At 40.0% G+C, this 15,872-nt stretch overlaps 1 protein-coding gene and 1 long non-coding RNA gene across 5 annotated transcripts; one reads left to right on the top strand and one right to left on the bottom strand.

Moving 5' to 3' along the window:
• The first annotated feature begins 3,656 nt into the window (after positions 1–3,656).
• Positions 3,657–8,411, top strand: LOC120449662 (organic solute transporter alpha-like protein). 4 transcript variants are annotated; one of them, XM_039632262.2, is made up of 7 exons: positions 3,657–3,771; positions 6,559–6,667; positions 6,729–6,841; positions 7,249–7,661; positions 7,722–7,852; positions 7,914–8,104; positions 8,212–8,411. In XM_039632262.2, the coding sequence occupies exons 3-7, from the start codon at positions 6,742–6,744 to the stop codon at positions 8,337–8,339; spliced, it is 963 nt and encodes a 320-aa protein (XP_039488196.1). In that variant the 5' UTR covers positions 3,657–3,771; positions 6,559–6,667; positions 6,729–6,741; the 3' UTR covers positions 8,340–8,411. The 4 variants fall into 4 exon arrangements, with proteins under 4 accessions (XP_039488196.1, XP_039488193.1, XP_039488195.1 ...); XM_039632259.2 differs by having other exon boundaries at positions 6,559–6,841; XM_039632261.2 differs by lacking the exon at positions 3,657–3,771 and adding an exon at positions 4,161–4,306 and having other exon boundaries at positions 6,559–6,841.
• A 6,313-nt stretch (positions 8,412–14,724) lies between these two features.
• Positions 14,725–15,489, bottom strand: LOC120449171. The gene is made up of 2 exons (XR_005616183.1): positions 15,063–15,489; positions 14,725–15,007 (listed from the first exon to the last, which is right to left on the bottom strand). It is a non-coding gene; the product is annotated as an uncharacterized LOC120449171 (long non-coding RNA).
• Between the last annotated feature and the right edge of the window lie 383 nt (positions 15,490–15,872).

Genomic DNA, 15,872 nt, shown 5'->3' with positions numbered 1-15,872 from the left:
ACCAGCGTGATGGAAGAGGCCAGCGTGTTTTGCCACTGGCGATTTCGTTTCGGCCTCGTTCCAATGTTCTTACTGGCTTTCGCCTCCGTGTTTTTGTGGGTCCATTGCTCCTGTCCTGTGTCATATGCAAATTCCAATTCATGGAAAACAAACGAGCGAGGAAAATGAAAGGTCAGGAGGAGCGGTCGCAGTTAGCTGGGAATATAAATATCGATTAGTTAATATCAAACTGGATGGCAGGCTGACAAGGACCTTATGGCGGCACTGAACTTGTCTCGCCGTGAGGGAGAAGGAGCGAGTGTTTCCGGTCTCTCTCTCTATCCCCCTCCCTATCTCTTCACACACTAACACACTACAGCAATTGCCTTAGCATGATTTAATTATTTGTAGCATACTTTTGTGCGCCGACCAAAAACTTCACACCTGAATGCACAACGAAGTGGGGGGCTCAAGTGTTTCATCGGCCGAGTGGGGCAAAACTTTTGCCACTTTTGCATTCAGGGCGGTGCAGAGCACAGAAGTTGTTGTTGAAGGACCTCCGAACCTCTGCGGTTTTCGGCCCGAGAATCCGGGTTTTTCTTTGCGAGCCCGAATGTCTCAATTCATTTTACGCCACACTGCGCCTCAAGTGGAGCGCACCATGCAAAAAAGGGCTGCCGATGCGGGTTCCGGGCCACGGGTTTGGGATACCTCTCATCCGTACTCTTCGAAGGGATTTCGCCTGTGTGGAAAGCCATTATATAATTATATATAGTTGGATGGTTGCTTAGAAAGCTTTTGTTCTTCACTAACTAATATATGGGTATTTACAGGAATTTACAATAGAGAGAAAGTAGTTTCTACTTATTAGTACGTCAATTGCAGTGCCATTAGTGCCATTAATTTGCATTCACTGGGTATCCTCAATTCGACCTTGTCAAGCGATGCTGTAATTTCTTGATCTGAATGGGTTTCGGGTCTGCCATTCGAGACGAAGAATAAAACAAAACCAAATTTGTGGAAGGGCGGCGGCAAAAGTGCAAGCAACGCATAAAAGGACTTTGGCATCATTACAATTTGTTGATTTGCTTCGTTAAACAGCAAACAACACTGGCGAAAAGCGGGGGAACGAAGGTGCGGACTGAAATTGAAACAACAGCGACAGTTGAATGAATCAGAGAGCATAAAGACCCGAGAAATGAACGCCAAGTCAGCTCCGGGCACCGCTCCTCATCTCGCCGCCTTCAAAGTCTTTTTGTGTTATTCAAATGGCGGCTGCATTGTTGCTTATTTGCGAAAAAGCAGCGCGAAAAAATGATCAAAATAAGAAAACATAAGAAAATCCCAAAGGCGGCAAATAAACAGTGGCGAGAAAATGAAAACCGACAAGCAAAGCTGGCAAGGCGCTGAATTGGCGACGTCTTCTTCAAAGGCGTCGCCTCGGGCCCCAAAATTTTAACTTTTCTTTAAAGCTAGAGTAGAGTTTGCTTCACCGCTGGCCCCACTTTTTCAAAAGAATGTTCGCACTTGAAGGAGGTTGGGATCCAAAGGAGCTCAGTTGCTGGAGGTTGCAGGTAAGAAATGGTAGCAAGAAATCATCTCTGACAGCAAATAAGGAGTTCGGTGCGGGTTAACCCATGGTGTTTTCTTGAAAATTCATAAGACAATGGTAGGATTTCTTTTACATATGCATATGTTTCTAGACAAACTATAAATATACATGGATTTTTGATGTTCTAAGTTCATAGTTCTTGCATGTACTAAATGTCAATCTTAAATACAGTTAAATTTAACAATGTTATAAGGCCATTATCTGCGCGGTCTCTCTATTTTCATATATTTGAATGCTTTTAAAAGATAATAAGCTAACGTAAATAACATTTATTTTTCGGGGTGAATAATATAAAGATGAAAAGACAAAATATTCGCATTTGCGTTATTATGATTTGTAATGTATATTAATATTAAGGATTATTTAAAAAAATTTTTTTTTCTGAAATCTGTAAGCTGAAAATATTTGCTTAAAATTACATTTTAATAAATGGAGTTCGTTGTAAATGTAAATGAGAATTTAAATAAAAATAATTATCCTTCTTTTTTTACCTTTTTGCCACATAATACAGCCCGACGTGAACGCAAAATGAATATTTCTTTGTTTACAGACACAACTTTTAAGCGTTTACATTAAATCAGTTTGCAAACTTTGCCCCTGCAAAAAGCCCTCCTTTTTTCCCGGCTTTTTTCAAACTGACCTCCCCTTTTTCCTTTTCGATCTCCTTCACTAATTGGCCTTATCACTTCAGACCCTCTTTGCAAAATTAGATTTATTTGCAAATTATAAGTTGAATTGCAGCGGTCTGCCATCATAATATCTTTTTATGAGCCACCTCCGTAGCTTCTGCTATAAAAACAAACAAACTTGGCATTTTTGCAGTTGAGGCATAATTAATTGCATAATTTTTGGGTCGAATAATTAACATTTAATTTCAGATTGGTTACAAAAAGTGCGAGCGAAGAGAGACAGAAAAAAAGGTCCATTGGACCGCTCATTAAATTAGTAAGCGGATGTGCCTTAGATTTACGTTTTTTGATACGAGTTCGAGTACAGCCCCGCGGCGGGCTGTGTTTTGGACGCAAAGTTCACTCGGCTTGATAGCATTTCTAATGAGTTTAATTTGAATATCAAATTGTTTGGGAAATTTGTGTGTCCCCGCTTGCTTCGATTGATATAATCGCGCCTATGGTTTTTCTCTCGGGGCGTGCAAATTAAGAGCTGAAGCGCCGCTATTAAATTCATTGTATAACACTATATTTGTATTCCGCGACTTCAAGTCCCTGAGGTGGATATCGAACCTGGAGTAAGTAATTATCGCCTGGTTGGACACTTCAATTGCTATTTGGCATGAAATTCATAAGTTCTGGGCTTCTCAATAAGCTGATGGCATTTTTCTATAAAAATTAGCTTTCAACTTGAGTGCCCAGCGATGCCGATAAAAATTGGGTTGGACAGACCGGAAGACAGTAGTGCAATTTTCTCAATTGCACAGTGGACCTCAGGACCCAAAAATGCGTGAATTAAATAAAATAAAATAAAAACGAAAACCAGTGCTGAATATTTATCCAACATTCGTTGCTTGGCAATTTCGAATATCGCTGGACAGACATTAGGGACTTGTTTATGAAAAAAATATGTTCAGTACTTAAAAAAATATGTAAGCGTAAAAAATCATTCGGATGTTAAAACTTAACCAAATTAAAAAAAAAAGTGTATTTTTTATAATATGGAAGTTACACACTTTTCTTAACTGGTATGTCCAAATTTTCACTCTCGATCATCAAGTTATCTTTTCATTTCGAAATGGTTACCGAAGTGTTAGCAGCACAAGCCTATTTTCGTGCCACTTCGGCTGTCCAAAGTAAATGCTTTCTGATCTGCAAATAGCCAACTTCCGTATTGAGCGAGTGCTAAGAAAACTTTTCCCAGCAGCAGCGGCGTTTGCAATCGACAAATGTCGATTAGCACATCGCGTCAGCAGGTGTGCATGTATTGTTGCTATTGCTACCGCTATTCTCTGTTTTGGCCCAAACACACACACACACACAGACACACGCTTATAGCCACTTTGCCAGCATTATAGCCCGTGGTCTGTGATGGGCGCATTCGCGTTCGTGATCGGCATGGGCACTACAATATTTTGAGTTTCATTTTCAGTTGGTGAACAGAGCGCGAGCGAATAAGACATACGCGGCTAAAAAGTGCTCAATAAGCAGAGAAAACAGGGAGTGTGAAGTGTAAGCAGCAAATAAAAATAGAGAAAAGTGCAAAATTAAACAAAATAATTCAACCAACTGCAGTGCAAAGTATTTTTGCCGATTATTGATACCCAGCTATAATGGGCTTAACTCGTGATCTACCGCTAACATTCGTTAGATGTATGATGATCATCGGGCCAGCAGTGTGAACATGTAATGGATAATTACTCTTCGTTCGTTGACGGCGAGCAATCAAAATGAATTATAGACAACTTGGAATGCATCTGACTATAATTGAAATTCGTTAAACCATTCAATAAAGTGCAATGCCAAGGGCAAACGTAAAGTGCTGTGATGGTCAAGGTTACAGCCAAGAAAACCTGATGTTTTTTTATTTGAAACAATTTATTCAAAAGAATAACAAATAACAATATTTGCCTTCTCTGACAAGATTTTAACTTATACTGCAACGATGTACTTCCCCAAAGTATTCTGCGAACAAAATGTTTTTGCTCTAGCCCAATTCATGTCGAAAATATGAGGCAATTGGGAGTTGAAGCAGCTTATCAGACAAGTAAATTAATTACGTTTTTATCTAGATAGCTGTCATTCCTGGATGTCTTCACTTGACACATTCCCTAATGAACTGCTATCTTAAGTACGCGTAGATGGGGGAATTCTTGCATCTTCAACTCACTTTGTGCAAATTCCTCTTGCGAATTTAAGCAGGAAATCATTTGCTATGTCGACCAGAAAACAAATTACATTTTGAGGTCTGAGTTCTGATTTTGATTTTGTCCCAGAAAATGCACTTGCATTTGCATTCGATGTTCGGCTACGGCTTCGGTTTTATTTTGGGTTTCAAGCATTTTCCGCTTTGCTCAATTTGTTTGCATTGCGTAAGGTCGTGTATTTCCCCATTCACTCTGCAGCTCTTTGTCTCGCCAAGAAATTCGAATTTGGTTAACCGAATCTTGGCCAAGAGTCAGGGCCGGCCAATAGATGACAGTCGGCAAAAAGCAGTGTGCTTTTTTTTCATATGAATGAAGAAACAAAAATCCCCCATTTATCAATGATCCCACAAAAAAAGTGGCAATATCAAAGTGCAAAGCTTGGTTCATTTTGCTCAATACATGTCAGCATTTACAATTCATTTCATTTATGCCTTAAATTTAGGCTGAACTAAAACTAATGAAAACTAAGCCTTTGAAAATCTTTTTTGTATTTGCAATTTTAAATTTGCTGATAATGGCGTGCCAAACTCATTTGTGATCTTTTAAAAATCCAACCAAAAGTGCATATATAAACCTACTTTATGCTTATACTCAAATACATATTAAATCTATGACGCTTATTTTCGCGGTTTGTTTTACGCACCTTAGAATGTGCTAAACAGAAAAAGATTTAAGGAATGCTAATTGCTTAAAAAATGATTTATGGCAGGCTTGTAAATTGGTTATGGATTTGCTCTCTTTTCGCAAGCTGGTGAAGTGGGATTTTCAGATGTGGAATTGTGATCTCTGGCGTTATGGCGGTAAGCCATGATTCTTCTTCACTTCCACAACTCCGGACTACGTTATATTGGGGTCAGATCGCGGGGACTTTGACACGTTTTCGGAGCAGATCTGAAGGTCGTTGGTGATGCTACGAGATGTTGAATCATGTTTCAGTGTGTTTACTTTCAACACGTAGTATGTGTTATTACTGTGCAAAAATATGAAACCAGTTTGGAATTGGACAATAACAAAGAGGTTACATAATGGGCTGCGCAATGAGGCAAGCTATTCGTAAAATTCACTTGTGTATGGCCGGTTTGTTACCTGCCTACTGTCTGCTTTCAAAAACCAGTTCCTCATTTTAATCTGTTTGAGGGGACTCTCTTGTTTCCCCTAAGGCTTGGGTCACGTGTTCGTCTCCTGAGACTTGTTATGAAAATCACGGCTAGTTGGCGCTTACTGTCGTTTAAATGCTCTTTTACTGAATTGCCAACTGTTTAAACATCTTTAATTAGGTCGTTTAAAGCTGCTTGCAATTTCGACACTCAAAGCTTATGAGTGCAAATAAGAGTATTTTTGTACTTTCTGTCTACTTCAGCTTATACCTGTTACTCATTGACTAAAAGGGCATACTAAATTCCATGAAAGGTATGTAACATGAGAAATAAAGCGTTTTCGACCATATAAAGTATATAAAGCCGAAACATATTGCCATGCCAACTTTAACGCCCACAAGCCGCCCAAAACTGCCACGATCACAGTTTTTAAAACTTTTTAAACTTTCAATTAATATCGATAGGTCGAGGGTATCTGATGGTCGAGGAACTCGACTTTACTTAATTCACTTTGTTCGATTAAATATTCATCCCCCACAGAATAGTAAATTTTTGTTTGAATTGATTTTGTTGGCTGTCACATGAGTGGTCGGATTCCCATATAAAAAGTCAGTGAAACGCTATTTGTTTCTCAGTTGCTTTTGAAATTCACAAAGTTACTTAAGCTCTTTAATAGGGAATTCATGGAATTATCGAAAAGTAAAAAGGCTTCGGAAAAGATGTGTCATCGGTGTTTTTTTTTCCATTAATTACGGAAATTCCTGGCGATGGTGTCAGAGGGTAGACTTCGTCTAGACTTTTGGTTAGCAATAATCCAATACGAGTATTCACATATTATTAATTACTTCAATTAATTAATTAATTACAAGCAAAAAATTTGAACTAGTAAAGTTCAATGCCTTTATTTGGGATCAAATTCATTACTATCCAAAATACGTTTCTACTTTCACCTGAAATATTTAAAAATAACAAAAATTTCTGTGTTCCCCATGTAGATACATGTTTGAGTGCTAATAAAGTGCAAAGTCTGCAAGCTGGTACACAGTCAACTATGATAAAGATGTGAAGTGAAGTGCTGTAGCAAAAGCCAAGGAAAACCAGGAAGTATTGCTCTAACTTGCCCCAGTTTGAATTTATCACTATAAGTACGCACAATGAATGCCAGTGAAATCTATTCCATGATGGACCCCACGGAAAATATATCCCAGGTCTTGGACCAAAACGGAAACAACTCAAATAGCCTGCATACAATCCCCACAGTGGAAGAGTATTATGAGAGTGAGTAAAGGATATTCCTACATTAAGTTTAAGTACTGAGAAAACATATTTTATTGTACTGTTTTGTATGAAAGATATATTGATTTTATCTCACTTACCCACCATAATATTGACTATGATAAAGTGCTTCCATTGCGCCTCTATATTTTAATAGCCAAGTTAATAATTTTACATAGAAAATTAATATTTATAAAAATTAACATGCTATTATTAAAACCAAATATTATTTACAACCAGGTTTTTACAGATTAGTTAAACATTTTACATAAAAAATTAAAATTTAATATAGTAAGTGCTATTTTGTTAAAGCTGCTCATTTGACCGTATATTTAATAGCTTTACTAATATGTTGTATAAACCCCTTGCCGTTCTGCCTACTTATTGGACTATTGGGAACTCACTTACAGACATGACTGCCTTCCTCAGCCTGGCCATCTTCATAGCCACCCTGCTGACCATCCTCAACATCAGCATCTTCGCAACGACTGCCTCCCGGTTGCGTCGTCACCTGGACAAGTCGCTGCTGAGACCCTCGATTATGATGGTGGGCCTGTATCCGATTATCTCGGTGGCTGCCCTGGTTACCATTCTGGTGCCCTACACCTGGTTCATTTGCCACACGGTGATGCACGTTATGTTCATGGTCGGCGGACCCGTGTTCCGCACACTGCTCTTCCGCTACGTGAGCTCGGAGCAGAATTACGTGAAGGAGACGGCCGCCGAGGCGGTGCAACTAAATACTCCACCGTGCTGCTGCTGCTGCCTTTGCCTGCCGATGGTGATTCCTACCAAGGCGAAGCTCTGCATCTCCAGATACATGGTATGCCCGAAATCGGATTTGCAAGCAAATATTATTCTATAAAGGAACTTTCTTTCGTAGGTATGGCAAATGCCCTTTTGGCAGGGCTCCATCATGCTGGTGATGAACATTCTGTACTACAGGGACATTCAGCTTTACCGACAGGTCATGTTTTTCTTCATCCCCTTCATCATCTGCTCCATTGTCTTGGGGTAATTATATTATTCGTGTTTATTATCAAAACATGCTAACTAAGTGTTTGTTCATCCATAGCGTTTGGTCCCTCCAAATCACTGTGCGGATGATTTCAAAGGTGCGTGGGGATTATCAGCTTAGAAAGAAGATGTTCTGCCTCCAACTAGTGGTGATGCTATGCAAACTGCAGTATCTGGTCCTTTACGACCAGCTGGACGGCATCAAAATGGGCGGGGAGTATCCCATCAATCACACCGTCTACAAGCAAAGTGAGTATCTTTACCGTGACAAATATTTCAATATATCTTAGATATAACGCGATTTTCGACTCATAATCAAACATTATAACATAATAACATTTTACCATTTATTACAGCTATCATCAACATCCTTATTCTGGTTGAAATGGTCCTGGTGTCCATGATGGTTCAAAGTGCATATCGTACTCCCGTTCAGGTTCAAATCGATGAGGTCAATAAGGAGAAGGAAGTTACTCGTATTTGAGTGCGCCTATGAATGTCTAGGATTATAGGAAATAGAAAAATTGTGATAAATTTAATAAAAACATGTTAGTTAAATTTATATATTTTTTTAAACTTTCAACTACAGTGTTGTCAGAGTAATTTCGGAAATGCAGAATGAAGTGTTGTCTGTAAATCAAAATTAAAGGCCAAAACATTGCGACTAAATCTCCCTTGACTGGCTGGCTTAACAAAACCGCCACAAATCATGTGTTTCCAACTCGACTTGGTCAGTTCTTCGCATGTGGATGTCACCACCCACCACCACCCATTTAAGTTCCACCCATTCCGGTTTAAATGCGTGTCGCGTTTAGCTCATAATTCTCCCTGCGGCCTTGCAGAGGGTCCAGATCCGTTTCACATTTTTCAGCAGGACAAACAAAACGCTGTGCGACTTAGGCCGAATGCCCAAGTGCCATAAAAACACAATAAATTTAATATGAAATATCTGAACGCTTATACATCTTCCTTTCTGTTTAGATAGCCTTTTTGGATAACTCAATTGCTGTCGCAACGCGACCATAGGCCACATCTCAAGCTTGAAAAGGCTCACTGGGAAAATGCGGGAAAAATCCAGGCGATGGGCAAAAATTATTGGTAGGATGGGAGTGGCAAAATCTGGAGTGGGTACCACACCAATAGCAATTGTGTACTGCACGGAGGTGCGTTGAAATTTATGATTTATTTGAAAAGAAAGTACATTGTGCTCTGTCCAAATAAATCACACTAAAGATGCTGCCAGCCCAGAAACCAACAAAAGTGGGAGGAAAAAGCAGCATGAGGTTCGAGGTTCTTTCTTGGTGGGAGATGGACCAAGGCCGTCGGGCAATGGAAATGAAAAATAAATCTGGGAGCCAAATGTATCCATTCTGGGGATACCGCTTAATAGGTATTTGAGATTTGTAGTAAATAAATTCTTAAGAGAAATGCAGGACAATACAGTAAAGCTTGTGCAATTTTAAAATAATAATAAAATAAAAGTAATCTTTAGATGTCTTAATAATGTTATTAATTTTTCATATTTACAAAAGAGTAGTACGGAGTAGCCCTATAATTTGGGATTGAAAATTCTCACTGAATTAATAGCTTGTGTGGTTTGATAAATTTTAAATTTTCATAAAAACAGCTTCACCTTAAATCCTGTAAGCCAGTGCCGCGTGTTAAGGTATATAGGGGGTATCAAAAATCTAAAGCAGGATGGTTAGAGGGTGTTGCATAGCCAAGGCTTGGAGACGGCAAGTGCCACGGTCGGTTGTCGCTGGGCATGGTTTTCTTATCGCCGTTTTATGATGTACACAACGCCGCAGAACGCCAGCTATGAGCAGCCAAAGTCCTGGGACACTTCTCCCCCGGTACTCCGGTCCCCCCATCCTCCTGCCCCCAGAAATCCACTCTTGGCCTGGTCGAGATGTCGCTTTTTATGAAGACGCTTGTTTGCTCGGTTTGCCAGGGCCTCGGCTGCCATACTGGTGGCTCTGACTTGTCTGAAGCGAGTAAATCAGATTAAGTATCCGCTGCTCATTTTGATGAGTTGTGGAAACGAACAGCCAGCGCTATTCATTGCAGACTCTTGATTTTATATTATTCCCTTTTACCGCATGTGCGAAGTGAAAACTGGTTATAAACAAGAAATAAACACTTAAGATGCCGCAGACCTTAGGCCACCATTTTAGGCAGAAGTTAATAAACTTAAAATCATTGAAACAATTTAAGAATAATGAGAGAAAGTATTGCAAAACTTTTATACTGATTATCCAATGAAATTGTTGGTGACAAAACTATATGTTCTTATCCCATGGCAAACCTATTTCTTGTAGAGCTTCAGCCTTAAAGTAGGCAATTTCTGATGAAGGTGAACTCTTCCATCTTGATTTTCGTTTAAAGAACTTGAATTTAGTGTAGCAAAGTTTTCGGGTGCCTATAATGTTCATAAAGCTCTTGCGGAGGGGAAAGTAGATGGGCTACAAAATTAAAGAAAGCGTTTTTTGCTGTTTTCGCCACCCACTTGAAGTCGCTTGAAGTCGCTTTGTGTCTGCCATTGTCTACGCTTCTTGGCCATGTCCAAACACGTTAGAGGGATTGGGCTGAAAGCCGTCTGGGCCCCGATGTCATCCTGTGTCTTATGTCACTGTCCATTAGACGCGACAATCGAGGTCTTGAAGATCCAGCTACTTTTGTAGCATCTTTTTTAATCCGAAAATGGACCGTGTTTCACGACTGCTTATGGCGACAACACTTAGACAAATTAAATAATGCGCATACGCAATGTAATGCCGCTGCTTAATTTTCTTAATAGAAATTATAACACAATATTTGTCATTCACAGGCAATTTAACAAACTCAAGCTGCAGCTCATCGCCCAGAATCCCATTTCTCATTCGCTTCCTTTCCACCGATTTCGAATTTTTCCCGGTTTTTCCGCCCAGGGTTTTTATGATTATTGACAGCCCCATTTTCGTTGACTTGATTTTGCTTTGGTTTGTTTCTGTACTCCCACAGCTTTTTGTTCAGCTTCTTTTTGGCCTTTGTTTAAGGAGAACCTGACTTTGGCTTCTGCGAGGACCATTTTGCTGGTGCTAAGTAAATAAGTTTTATGACATTTCTTTCTTACTGCTTGTCGATGTTTCTGATGCCGCTCGCCTCGTAAAATCGCAAACGTCTGCGCCTTATACTTGATTGATTTTACTGGGTGGGAGTTGACGCCTGATTTGGGCCACTTACTGATGGACGAACATAAGGATCAATAGGACGAATAATTCATATGCTGGTTGCCACAAATCACCAACTCTTAGCATATGTAATATCACTGAAGTTTGAGGGGAATAAAAATACCATATCACGACTGCATTTGAAAATGAGTACTTATCGCTGAATTCATTCGTTGGTTTTTCTATAATATCCTCCTTCTCTTTAACTTTTTAAGTTATGAATAAAAATACTCATTATCAGGAGACTGTATCTAATCCTGCAAAGATATCCTATTATTTAAGGTATGTATACTTTGTATTTTTAATTAAAATTGACAAGCCAACGTTGACTTTTTCGGTCCCAAGTCATCTGGCCAAATATCCACACAAACTTAGCTTTCCATAAGCCGAGAATTAATTAATGTAAAGCAGCAAAGAGTAAAGCGGCCATAAGAAAATATTTGAGCATGTTCTGGCATAATTAAAAGGGTTTGCCAATTGTTGCCACTTTTTTTCGGCCAAAAACCCCAACAGAAAAAGTTAAGAACAAATTTCGGGCGGGTTCCGATTTTTGTTCCAAATTAGCAGTGATGTTTTATGTCGTGATGGACATTGAATATTACCTAAAAAGATTAAAATTAATTTATTAAAATTAGAAAAAAAAAATCAGATTGTATAAAATCGGAAACAACATATATTTATGATAATAAGGCGTAATATTAATGTATTAAGATTTATTTAGATCGAAAATAAATGAAGTACGCACGTTGACAACAGAATCTTAAGCCCATTTTAAGCTTAAAAATTCTTGTTCTTCTTACCCTCGCTTCCTTTACAAGGCAATTTATCTACGGTACTTCCTATTCAATCAGCTACCTGTCAACACACATCCCAAAGGAACTCGAAACCATCGAAAATCCTACAAGGAGCACCCAGCTTTAACGAGTATCCTGCTGGTCCAGTCTGGTCGTCTGGGAGTCACCGCCGTATGCTCAGCACTCAGTTTAACAATGGCAAACAAGTAAAACGCAACGAAATCCGCTTAAAGAGCATTTGTATGTAATGGCAAGAAAACGAGCAGAAAAAGAGGGAAAGCAACAGCATCCCGGCTGCATTGCCATGCTCGAGTTTTCCGTTTTTTGTCCTTTTTCTTACACCTCGGCATGCCTCCATTAGGGGATTTTGCATAAGTGACAAGGCTGGCAGAGGCCCCGACTTTCCCGACTTTTCCGACTTTCTAGCCCCCTCACCATATGTGCCTCAGTCCCAGTGGCTCCAGCTCGGCCTCGGATAAAACCAGGCTAATGCAGCACACAGAAACCGGCTAAAGGCGCTGGAAAGGCGACACGCTTGTCAAATTCTCCCCTGCCAAGGTCGATGGACATAACCACAGATACGGGTACACTGCAAGTAATAAGGCAGAATGTTATAAGTACTGCTATAGCAAATACGGGGTCAAAAATTCTAATTTCATGTTTATTTGTATTTCTCATATTGTGGTAATCCATAAGCAAACACCACCGTGCGTATACTAGATGTATTACTAGTACGTACATTTTGTGATACATTTTGCACTCCTACGAAATATATATTTGTGCAAATAGTTTTTGTCTAATATTTCTAATATTTTGTCTAATAAACTAGACCAAACTAAACTAGAAGTAGACGAACTTAGCTCAATTGCATTAGGGCGTTGGCGTAAGTCGCAGCATCAGCAAAAACAACATTAATTGAATGGGAACGTCACTGGGATCGACCGCTTCCACAGCAACAATTGTTGGGACAGTGGGCTGTGATTGGATAAATGATTAAGTAGTTTGCAATTAAACGAGTAAAAATTAATTTCTCTGAAGCTAATAAGTTTTTAAATTTGATTGGACAAAAAACGTGGAAGATGTCATAAACAGGCGTCTGAAAAAATGGGTAGAAAAATAAACTTAATTTACTGGAAAAAACTTTTCAGCTTAGGTTGATAGCTTTTTGAATTTAATTGGGTGTAATTGCGTGAAAATCGAAGAGAGCCGTTTAAGCAAATGGTCATTAAGTGTGCCATAAAATATGAAATATAATAAGAATATGGGTTGACTACCTTGATATGTTGATAAATCGATTTGCTCGCTTTTGTGTAGTTTAAGGAAGCTCGTTATGTGTTAAAATTGAATAAATTTTCTCTCAAAACGTAGTCTTAAGACAATCACCAAAAGCTCTTAGAGCAGTATTATGAGCACGCAATATATTGTGTTTGGACAATTATGTACTAAGCATACTCCCAGCCAATTTACTTAATCAAAGGACCTGGGAGACTCTTACCCTGCCGACTGATTTCGCTTATGTGATTACTTTTACTATTAGCAAAAGGAGCCGTTTCGGCCATGTCCTCCCCTCCCACCCTTGGCTAACACATCGAAATGTATATAGTACAATATGCTGTGTATATGGGGAGTAATAAACCATCAGTCAACGGCCTGGAACGGCAAAGGAATAAACACGGGAATGAATAAATAGATTGGAGGCGCTGGCTACTGACCAGCTAGAGGCCAGTGCCACTTTCGAGGTGTTTTCCGAGTACCCTTTTCCCTCCTCAGTCTGATGCCCTGGAGCGCAGCTGATCAGGGCTAATCAATTAAGTTCCGCAAAAGCAATTTATTACATTACCTTGGTGAGCGAAAAGGACGCTGGGTAATCGATGGAAAAGGTTGTTGCCCAAGCAAACATATGGCACGAATAAAATCTTATACGTACATACTTAATCGGGGTTCTGTGATCTAATTGATCGAATACCCTATCTAAAATTACAAAAAACAACATTTAATACTATAAAAAACAAGAGGGAACGCTATCGTCGAGTTCCCCTACTATCTGATACCCGTTACTCAGCTAGTGGAAGTGCGAAGGAGAAATTTCAACACTGACTGTTTTTGGCGGTTTATGGGCGTTAGAGTGGGCGTGGCATCATGAAACTTGCACTACGTCTATGTCCCTGGAGCCTGTATGCTTAATCTCAACTTTCTAGCTTTTGTAGCTCCTGAGATCTCAGCGTTCATGCGGACGGATAGACGGACGAACAGACAAACGGACGGAGAGACGGAGACGGACCACATCGACTCGGCTATTGATCCCGATCAAGAATATATATACTTTATATGGTCGGAAACGCTCTCTTCTGCCTGTTACATACTTTTCAACGAATCTAGTATAGACTTTTACTCTACAAGTAACGGGTATAACTATATGTATGCGTTAATTACTATTAGTTAAAGTACTGAGTACTAAGCTTCAACCTGCTTTGTTCATTTACGTAAATCCAACCAAATATTTACAGATTTTACTAGCCAATATGGTTAACCCTTTGAAATGAAAGTCATTCCAGTTAGCCGCAGTCTCATGAACACCATTGAGCTTCATGTGACCACTAAACTTCCGCATTGGCGCGACTGCGAGGACACAATTGCGAGTTGAAGTGCGCAGCAAGGCCATAAAAATTTAAAACTGCAGAAAGAAGGACGCAGCGGAGTGGAGGATGCCATTAAGGACTCGAGGATGCTGCGCGTGTGCTCCGAGATCAGCATCATTAACACTATTTTCCCTAGGCGGTGCTTCAAAATGACGACGCCTAGGGGTTCTGGTTAAGTTGGGATGTCGTTGCCCGGAGTTAACCCAACGATGACACTGACAACTGGCTTCCAGTCAAGTCGAGTTTAGTTTATTTTGGCTTGCCACAATCATTACGAACCCCCAAGACCCCGACCCAGGACGTTCCTGACGCAGCTCTGCTTTTGACATGGGCGTGGGGGTTTCGGGGACTTTTCTGGGCGGGGGAACACTCCAAAAAATGGGGGACAGCCACATTGGCACACACTGTATGTCAACGCACTCTCATATACACTTGCCAGTGGATGGTGAAAGTGCCCGTGAGTGGTTGAGTGTTTGCCCAGAGAGGCACACATCAAGTAGTTGCCTCGTCCTGACAGTGAATCCAAATAGAAATCCATTTAATTTTCAAATAGTGAAATGTTTACCCACGCACTCGCATGGTGGGGAATGTACTGAATGTTCTGAATGTCCTGGCCGCCTTCGCAGTGCCAGCAAATTCCCTTCCATAATGGTAAATTCAACACTCGCTCTTTTATTCATGCAAAGGTGGGTCCTATTGTTCGCATTGTTTGCCGGACATAACTTGCATTCCCCTGGTGTCCTGCGTTCAGAACCCATGCTCAAGCGCAGTACCATGAAAAATTGTGGGAGGGAGGCGAAAATCACGAGGCCGTCTTATCCATAAATGAATAAATTAAATCCAAAGAGGTGGTCCGTTCCGCCTTAGAAAGAAGGTGTTGAACGAGGTATTGTGCTCGAAAGGCAGTGCAAGGTATTATTTTAATTTATGAGGAATTTCAATATGAATTTTTGGGGTTTATTAATATAGGTGGAATCAAGAACCCATTGTCCGCCAAAGATTAGATATTGACATTTTTTTGAAGGCAGTCTTGCATATCTGAATTATTCCCCATCTTAAAGTGCAGTTTATTGGAAGTTTAAACCTAAACTCGAGCATATTACCAGCCTGGCAGTGGCTAATCGATTTTCATTTCTGACCAGAGCAGCCTCGTTAATTATGGGCGATAATTCAAAGATCAACTTGAATTCCCAGCTCCCCGAGGGCCAGCAGAGTTGGCTTTCCAATTGCATCGCAGGCAGACCAATTTCGCGGACTCCGAAGTGGGGATTATGGGGAAATGTGACGGGGGACTAAATGAGCTCAGTAGTTCAGGTGGGGATTGCGTCTGTGCGAGTGTATATATGTATTGATGTGCTTATTTTGCATAATTGAC

Source organism: Drosophila santomea, chromosome 3L, assembly GCF_016746245.2.
Source record: "Drosophila santomea strain STO CAGO 1482 chromosome 3L, Prin_Dsan_1.1, whole genome shotgun sequence".
Classification (NCBI taxonomy): domain Eukaryota; kingdom Metazoa; phylum Arthropoda; class Insecta; order Diptera; family Drosophilidae; genus Drosophila; species Drosophila santomea.
The sequence above is the reverse complement of the archived record's forward strand: the minus strand, read 5'-3'. Positions and strand labels throughout refer to the sequence as shown.

Coding starts and splice junctions, on each gene's coding strand:
- LOC120449662 (XM_039632259.2), top strand. CDS start 6,718: ATGAATGCCAGTGAAATCTATTCCATGATGGACCCCACGGAAAATATA. Junction 6,842..7,248: donor AGTGGAAGAGTATTATGAGA/GTGAGTAAAGGA, acceptor ACTCACTTACAG/ACATGACTGCCTTCCTCAGC. Junction 8,105..8,211: donor TCACACCGTCTACAAGCAAA/GTGAGTATCTTT, acceptor CATTTATTACAG/CTATCATCAACATCCTTATT.